This window comes from Ailuropoda melanoleuca, chromosome X (assembly GCF_002007445.2).
Source record: "Ailuropoda melanoleuca isolate Jingjing chromosome X, ASM200744v2, whole genome shotgun sequence".
Lineage (NCBI taxonomy): Eukaryota > Metazoa > Chordata > Mammalia > Carnivora > Ursidae > Ailuropoda > Ailuropoda melanoleuca.
In genome coordinates, this window is record NC_048238.1 from 1,929,764 (window position 1) to 1,939,268 (window position 9,505).

The 9,505-nt window shown below is 47.9% G+C and overlaps 1 protein-coding gene across 1 annotated transcript in view; it reads right to left on the reverse strand.

The window, feature by feature from the left end:
• Positions 1–3,629: 3,629 nt before the first annotated feature.
• Positions 3,630–9,505, reverse strand: part of MXRA5 (matrix remodeling associated 5) — a 29,168-nt gene continuing 23,292 nt past the window's right edge. The window contains exon 7 of the mRNA XM_034649143.1: positions 3,630–6,682. Within this exon, the coding sequence (XP_034505034.1) occupies positions 4,774–6,682 (1,909 nt within the window). The 3' untranslated portion in view covers positions 3,630–4,773. The remainder of the gene's footprint in view (positions 6,683–9,505) is intronic.

The window sequence follows — 9,505 nt, forward strand, 5'->3', positions numbered from 1 at the left end:
GGCAATGGGTCCTGAAAGGCGCCAGGTATGGTACTTTTATGGTGTGTCGACCAGGTGCAGCTAGGCCATAGTGCACGCACTGTGAGATTTATGTAGACATTTTGAAGCGTAAAAGATTCAGCAGAAAATTTAAAAATTGATATAATAGTTTGCTCAAATATGAGTCCCTGAATCTTGAATCCCAATATAGTCACACATATATAATTTTATATTGATTTGCATATATTTTAGACATGTATATTATGTACTCTATCTACCCATCTACCTGCCTCTCTCTCCTTCCTGTTTTTTGTTTGCATTCCCTCACTGCTTTTCCCTCACATCTCAATGTGTTTCTGACAGTTCAGACTGGGATTGGACTTTCAAAATGTGTAACAGAGTTTCTAAAGCAAACAAACAAAAATGTATATTTATCTTTCAGATGATTGACGCTACCCTAATATGTGTGGTAGGCACAGCTGTACGATTTGTTTTAATAGGACTTTTGACCATTGTCCCACGATCCACATATTGTCTCAGTGGTTTTCCTAATGATCCTATAAAGTGAGTGGTGTTGCTGTCATCCGATAGACAAAGAAGGGAAAGCTCGTGTAGATGACACTTAGGTTCCCACAGCTGTTAAGGGGCAGAAGCTAAATTCATGCCCACGTCTCATTGATTCAAAGCCTTGTTTGTCCTGCTCTATTCTCATAAAGCTCGTGGTTGAGCAGGGCCCAACCCAGTACACAAGGTGCTTCCGCTTTTGTTACATGGTGGATGGGCAGCTCACAGCCAAAGTCGCATGCCGTAGGAGCAGACTATATCATCGCTAAGAACTCCTCCTCAGAATTCAAGTCTTCCAAGAGCGTTTGTGAAGCCTAAATGGAATACAGTGTGTGAACGTGCTTCGGAAACCACAGCTAGTTTAAAAGCTCTGAAATAAAAGCGCTAAGTATGGAAATAGCAATGCATATGAACTACGTGCAATGAGTAAGTCTCTGTTCTAAGCACAGTATTTTCTGTCTTAACAATGACCCCATAAGGTGGGTGTGCAGTGAGCTTCCTGTTTCTCCCAAGTCTGGAAGGAGAAGCACGGGAGCTTAAATAACACATACCGAGGTCCGGATGTCTATACGGAGGGGAGGCACCCTGTAACGTGGTGGAAATGAGCACATTAGAACACCCCACGGAGCGTTAAACCACAAGGAAACGCACAATGGGCCGTGGTATAGATTTGCCAGGACACCTGTTGGCTCTCAGCACTAAACCCATCACTTGTTCATGTCAACCTTGACATAGATTATAATCACAGGAGAGTCTCCCTCAAAGATTCAGTTTAATTAGTTAAAGATATGGGTTGGTGTATTGGGTTGAATGATCGCCCCACAGAAGATATGTCCACATCCTAGACCCTGAAACCTATGAATGGACTTTGTTTAGGAAAATAATCTTTGAAGATGTGATTAGGTAAAACATCTCTAGATGAGCTCATCCTGGGTTATCCAAGTGGACCCTAAATCCAATGACGGGTGTCTTTATAATGCACAGAAGAGAGACACAGACACAGAGGGGAAGCCATGTGAAGACAGAGGCAGAGACAGGAGGGACACGGCCAACAACCCAGGGATGTCTGGAGCCCCAGAAGCTGGAAGAGGCAGGAAGGACCCTCCCTGGAACCTCTGGAAGGAGGGGGCCTGCACCTCCCGGGTCTCAGTGGCCCTGCCCCGCCTGGATCTCAGACATCTGGTCCCCAGAACTGGGAGAGCATATATTTTAATTCTTTTAATTCTTTAAAGCAACCCCCTGAATTTGTGGTGATTTGTTGTGGCAACCCCAGGAAGTGATCACACCAGGACGTGAGGAATTTTTAATCTCCTTAGGTGATCACAACATGAAATGAAGGAAGAGAACCACTGGCTACTTAGGACGTAACAAGGTTATCTCTGTTAGGGAGGCTGAGCAGCCAGACACTCGAGATGGAGTTAAGATCACATTTGGGCTTTCCTTTCCAGAAATATCAGTTCCTCCTGGAACCCAGAAACCCACCATGCTGCCCATCTATAGTTTGGTCTTACTTGATAAAAACTGCAGAAAAAGCCTGTGCAGGGTGCCTCATCCTGGGGTCTGGATTTAGTGACAGGATGGAGACATCCCTTCCCACATCTACACCCCAGTCCAGCTTCCCTGGAATGAGAGTTGCATGTGCATTTAAAAACCAAATCTTGAAGAGACTCGCCTGGGTTGGGTTTTGTTTTCCAGGGAAACCCTGGGAGCAAGCAAAGAAGGACAACGGACTGCTAGCTACGGGTTTGGCTGGAGCGCACAGATTTCCAAGCACATACACCAGATGTTAGAAGTTCGTGGAGGGCGGGGGTGGGGGCAACTAACTCCTAGTTAATATATTATCTGCTAATCATGATAGAACCAGGTGCAATTCCACTAATGATCAGAAATCACACACGTCCCCATGGTGGGCAAACTGATTTAAGTGGGTTTGCTCCTAGGGGAGCAGTCCTTGTCTTCCACCCATCTCATTCTGCCCTGCTATCCATCTTATGATTTCTCAGTCATAAAGATGTCACTTACCCTTCCACCTGATGTGGCCTTTGAGGCCCCTGGAATCCGAAAGCTCTCTGAACCACCTGTAATGATTCTGAATGTCTCAGACTTGTATTAAGCTGATCTGCACATTTGTTTTACATCCTTTGAGAAGACAGTGAGTGCAGACCACCAAATGCCTCGTGTAATCCTACCATGCCTACAGTGGGACACAGCAAGTCCTTAAGGACGTACATTCAGCCCACCCATGAAAGTGTATCATCTATCTATCTATCTATCTATCTATCTATCTATCTATCATCTATCCATCCATCATCTCTATCTATCCACCCATCCATCCTTTATCTATTATCTATCTATACATCATATCTATCCATCCAGCTATCCCTCTATCTATCTATCTATCTATCTATCTATCTATCTATCATCTATCTATCATATCTATCCATCCATCCATCCCTATATCTATCTATCTATCTATCTATCTATCTATCTATCTATCATCTATCTATCTATCTTATCTATCATCTATCATCTATCTATCATCTATCATCTATCTATCTATCTATCTATCTATCATCATCATATCTATCCATCCATCCCTATGTCTGTCTATCTATCTATCTATCTATCTATCTATCTATCTATCTATCATCTATCTATCTATCATCTTCATCTTCATCATCGTCATCATTCTCCATGTATCTAGCATCTATGGCAGTGGTTCTCAACCAGGGACAACTTAGCAGTAGCATCTGACAGTATCTGGAGCCAACTTTTGGTTGTCACACCTAGAGTGGGGCGTGCTACCAGCGTCTGCTGGGTAGAGACCAGGAATGCTGCCCCACACCCTACAGGGCATAGGATGCCCCGCGCCACAGTCATCAGCCCCACATGGGTGCAGAGGCTGAGAAGCCCTCTGGCTGAAGGTCTGTGTGTGGAACATGAACTCTTGAGGCAGGAAGTGTTCCCTATGCATCTGGGTCCTCGCAGGGCCCCTCCCTGTATCTGGCACATAGTAAAGACCGTGCAGATATAAAATCACTTGAAGTGCTCTTGCCTTGGAAAATAGGACTATTATCATTGCCCGGTTATTTGGAAAATATTATTTTATTATCAAATGTACATTATATTGACCTTAAAAATACAGTAAAGCAGTCATGGGGATGATGTGTGTCCTATTTTCCATGAGCACACATGGACAGGGGGTCGGGTGGGGGAGATACTTCCGGGCTTTTCTAGGAGGCTCTGGATTCACTGTGCAGAGTCATGGCTTAACTCTCTCCCCTGCCCTCTCCCCCGACTCCCACTCTCAAGATAAATCCACAAACAGGAAAATCCAATATCCCAGCCTCCCACACCACAGCGTTGCTGGGGAAGGTAATATAATAGCGGTTACTGAATTTGCTCGAGGAAGTTTAGGGGATTTGTTTTTACAATTGTATTTCCATGCCTGCTCTCATGTACCCAAGTCTTGTAAAGACCAATAATTTATTATTTTTAATGAGACAGAAAGTATTTCTTTCTTTCTAGCCTCATCGTCTGATTGGAAAGAAAATATAAAATGTCTTTATGTTAGACATTATATAAAAAGTGAGCTCCAGGGAGAAAGTGAGTTCCATTATATGAAAAAGTGAGTTCCATATAAAATGGTAGCCGTAGTGTATGAAACTCGTACATTATAAAAACATCAGTCACTGTGGTTCTAAGCCCTTATAGGGCAAGCTGGAGTTCTAAAGTGACAGGAAGGAAGTGAAACATGGGTAGTCATTCTAGAACATTCTATCATGTTAAGACTGCAGCAGGGTAACTAGGGGATGCATCTTCAATGGGGCAGCAAGGCACTGGTCATCTGTATGGTTTATTTTCAGTGAGTACTCCTTAGGTCTGCTGCAGATGCCCAGGAAAGCCAAATGTGTCATCTGCAAGACAGACACCACCATATGCGTCCAGCTCCTGAAAAACGTCAGACAGGAGCAGGCGGCCTGCTGTAAACGTGAATGAAAGTCCCCGGAGAGGCCGAACCATCCTTCCCGTGTCCGCATGGCTTCCTTTCGCCGACGAGCATAGGTCAAAGTCAACATGAACCTGAAATCCAGCCGGGGGCCACCATGCACCGTGACAGATCCGTTAAGAGTTCTGACCATCCGGTCGTGGCGGTTTTCCTTACAAATGATGCTTTGTTCTAACTTCCCAAGCAATGGCCTCGGAGCCCACGTCCGGAGGGGAGGCGTTTCAGTAGACGTGGATGTAAGTAGTCTTTGAGTCAGTGCCTAGGATGTTCTTTGCGGTGCACTTGTAGAAGCCTGCGTCTCTGTGTGTGGCCTGCTGGATGGTCAAGGAGCCTTGGGGGTGAAGGAATCTGTTCCCATAGAGACGGGCCTGCGCCCCGGCGGTCAGGTGCGATTTGTCTGGCAGGTCCCAGGTGATCTCGGCTTTGGGAATGCCCATGGCCATGCAGTTCATCTTGACGGTGTTCCCGGGCCGCGTGTAGATGACGGGCGTTGGCTCACTGGTGATCCGGGGAGGGTAGGCTATCACGATAACTGGAAAGTTCATGACGGAAGGGCCGTACTCGGTGTCCGCCTTGCACACGTAGGTCCCCCGGTCGAACACGGAGGCGTCACGTACCGTGAGGGTGCCGTTCTCCCAGAGGGAAAAGCGCCCCCGTGTCTGGGGGCCCTCTAAGAGCATGGCGTTGGGGAGCGTCCAAGAGAAGCGAGCCGGCCGGCCCCTGGGAGGGAGGCAGTGCAGCTGCAGGGTCTCCCCGTTGATGATGCTCACCAGATTGTGATACTGGTTGCCGACCTCGGGTTTCACCCCCACCTTCAGCGAGACCAGCCGCTCCGTGTGGCCGGCGGAGTTCCGGGCCACGCAGCGGTAAGCCCCGGCATCCGCGGAGGAGAGGCCGCTGATATGCAACCTGCCATCACCCTTATGGTAGAGCCTGTGCAGCTGCTGGCCGCTCTGGAGCTCCGTCCCGTTGGGAAGGACCCACAGCAGGGTGGGTGTCGGGGTCCCTTCGGCCGAGCAGTTGAGACTGATGGTGTGGCCGGCCATGGCGGTGATCTTCTCGCTGACGGGGTCGTGGAAGACGGGCTTCTCCACGGGCTCCAGGACAGTGAGCTGGACGATCAGCCTGGCTTCCCCTCCCTCGTTGCGGCCGATGCACGTCAGCTGCACCGAGTCGCTCTTCCTGAGACTCCTGATGTCCAGCGTGCCGTTGCGATGGATGGTGATCCGGTTCCCGTGGTAGGGGGCTGGCAGAACCACCCCCTCGGGAAAGGCCCACAGGACTCTCGGGGTGGGGATGCCTTCCGCCTGGCAGTCGATGAGTTTGCGGCTCCCGCCAGCAGCGATCTCCCGCACGGTGGTGATGGCGTTGGGGTTCCCGTTGATGGTGGGCGACTGGACGTTGACGTGAATCCAGACGGTCTTCCTGTCCTCCCCCGCGCTGTTCCTGACCACGCAGGTGTAATTGCCGCTGTCGGAGCGCTGGGCTTTCTGAATGAGGAGAGTGCCGTCCTGATATATCTGGTACTTATCGGAGGAGGCAGGGATCAGCCTGTTGGTTGGAGAAAGCCACGTCACCCTGGGCGTGGGCTCCCCTTTGGCTTCACATGCTACGGTGACCACGTCGCCGTAGGGGACCTGGACCACGGAGTATGTCTTGTTCCGGATGGCGGCGGGCTCGGTCACCACCTTGACCCGTACCCTCATCTCATCCTTCCCAACCTGGTTTTCGGCAAAGCAGGTGTAATCCCCTTCCTCCCGCATGCCCACCTCATTGAAATAGAGGGTCCCGTTGTTGAAAACCACGTAGCGCTTGGTACGGCCACCGCCATCGTCAGACTGCATGAAGGAGTTGACCAGGCTGCCATCCGGGAGGCTCCAGGAGATCTCGGGGTTGGGAAGCCCAGTGGCCACACAGTCCACTTTCAGGTCACCCCCATAGAAGACTTTGTGGTCATTCTCCTCCTTGCGCTCGATCTTGGCCGGTCTCATGACCACGTTCACCTTGAGCACGACAAAGTCGTCTCCAACCTTATTCCGGGCAACGCACAGGTAATCCCCTGCATCTTTGTCCGTGACAGATTTCACCACCAGGGTCCCGTTGGCAAACACCTTGATTCTGGTGTCAAAGCTGACCGAAAAAAAAGAAAAAGAGGAGGATGTCAGTCTCCCGTATGCTCTATCCTGGCTTCAGGTCACTGGAACAAAATGAAAACATGTGGTTCTGGGAACTATCTGGGCACACGGCTGCTACCGCAAAATGTCACATGGGTTCTGCAGCCTGAAGGGGACTGTGTTCACAGGCGGACATGATTGATTTACCACAAAAAAGATGTCTGACTTGGTAGGACCTGACATTTGGCTGGCCTGTCCACGGATTCAAGGATGTGAAATTCTGTCAAAGACTTCCACCCTGTTAGTGGGGGTGTACGTGCATCATGTCTCTGCATGACGGTCGGGGCACAGCTTATAGTAATGATAAAATCAGGCAAACTGTGACAGCCACGGAGAGAATGAATCTGAGAGAACTCAATCAAGAAGTGGAGTTCTTCCTGAATAAAACACTTCAGAAACAATGTTTATCCTTGACAATCTCGTATTATATTATATCCCATTATGAAGCTAGAGACTGCCAAGTGGCTACTCTATGCACCGTGTAGTTGGGGTTATTTCCAGAGTTTTAAGGCTAACCTTGGGTTCTTTAGAACATGGAAATATCGATGTGATGTCTTCTTCCCTAGAACTCGTACCTAAAGCTGGATGACATTTGCCAGCTAGCACCCCAAGCTGGTATCTCAGTCCCCCATGTGAAATGATGACGTTGGACCTAAGCTCACACACCTTTGGCCTAATAGTTCAAAAGCTTTCCAGCGTAAAGGGGCTGATAATGAGAAGAACGACAGGAAGGTCTTCACTATGCATGTGACCTTTTTCTAGTAGGGTGTCCTTGAGCAACTCAGAACGCATGTTTTGAATAAGAGGTGGAAAGACTTGGGGGGGGTTCTTCCTTTAAAAGCATCCAGATTGAAAAATCTCCATTACACATAATTTATACTGGTGTTATTGGAGAAGGAGGGGATTGAATTTAAATCCATAAATATTTCCTAAACTTTGCATTATTCAAACAGCGTGCGTGGAACTGTGTTGTAAAGGTACCAAAAAAAAAATAAAAAAATAAAAAAAGTCTGCCTACGGTTGACTCAACCTGATTATTGTGAATAAAATACAAACAGCTACTAACAATGACCAAATGAACCGTTTTGTTGGCCGTGAGCGCAAACCGAGTCAACGTAAATCAGTAGGAGCGGAGCAGACAAAGACATTTCAATGTGTGTTAGAGTTTAGAATCCAAAACTTTGTATAGCAGCTCATGTCTGCCAGCCTTTTGAAACCTTGAAGCGGTGATTCCTAGCCTTGGTCGTAATCACAATCCACGGAGAGACCCAGAAACAGAGACATGCCTACCCACCACTGGGGATCGGGCTTCAAGAAAAGTTCCGATATCTGTATTTTTAAATAGTCCCAATGTGTAGGCAAGGCATAGAGCCCGCTCTTTTATAAAACTCACATGGGTTGTTTAATCACACTTTCCTAAGAATGCAATTAGTCAAAATTTAGTAATAATGGAGCCGCAGAGACGGCGATCCGTGATTTATGGGGAGACACGAGCAGAACGGCTCACATTCGTAGCGGAATCACATTCTTCTGCTGCCGTTCATTCACCGCTGCGTGAGCCGTGCCAAGAAGAGCTGGAAACAGTTCTTCCGCACATGGCAGTGCATCTGCCGAGCTGGGAGGCAGTCCAGGGAAAACTGCGTACGTGGTATTGTGGATGGAGTGTGCAAGGTTCACTAGGCACCACCCAACTGTCTAAAGTTAACACTCACGCTTCAAGAAAGCGCGTTTGCCTTCTTCCTGCTTTGGAAAGAGGTGGGGGAAGCCAGGCACAGCCGTGCAGAGCCCCTGAGTGTTGGCTTCCTTGCTCGAGTCCTGGGAGGGACTGATGTCCATGTGCACGCCTGCCTGAGCGTCAAGGCTGTGGACACTGGAGACACCATAAGCCAGGATCCCCCCACCAAGGCACCACTGATGCTTCCTTGACTGCATTTTGCCAACCATTGTCTCTGTGCTCTGTATCTTGAGACGTGTATTGAAGAGACATTGGCACTTCTGGATCTAGCCCACGGTTTCTCAGCCTGAGCCCTGCTGACATCTGGGGCTGGATGACTTTCTGGGGTGGGGTGTCCTGGGCACTGCAGGGCACTGACTAGCAACCATTGTCTCCACCTACCAGATGCCCGTGGCAGCCTCCACTCTAGTGTGACAACCAAAAATGTCCCCAGTCATTGATGAGTGTTCCCTGGTGGTGCCATCTGTCTAGCTGAAAACCACTGCAATAGAGAGATAGATAGATAGCTGATGGATGGATGGATAGATGATAGATAGATGATAGATAGATGATAGATAGACAGACAGACATAGATAGATAGGTAGTAGATAGATTAGCCAGCTGATGGAAGGATGGATAGATGATAGACATAGATGATAGAAGATAGATAGATAAATGATAGATAGATAGATGATAGAAAGATAGATAGCTGATGGATGGATGTATGGATAGATGATAGATAGATAGATAGATACATACATACATACATACATACACACATAGATACATCGATAAGATGGATGGATAGCTGGATGGATGGATGGATGGATGGATAGATAGACATAAATGATAGATGATAGATAGATAGATAGATAGATAGATAGATAGATAGATAGATAAGATGGATAGTTAGATGACTGGATAGATGGATGGATAGACAGTTGGATAGATGAATGGATGGATATGATGGATGGATAGATAGACAGACAGATGGTACCAATTGTCTTTCATGCCAGGTCAGAGTGTCTCAGCCCGGGCACTACTGACCTTTGAGACTGGATGACT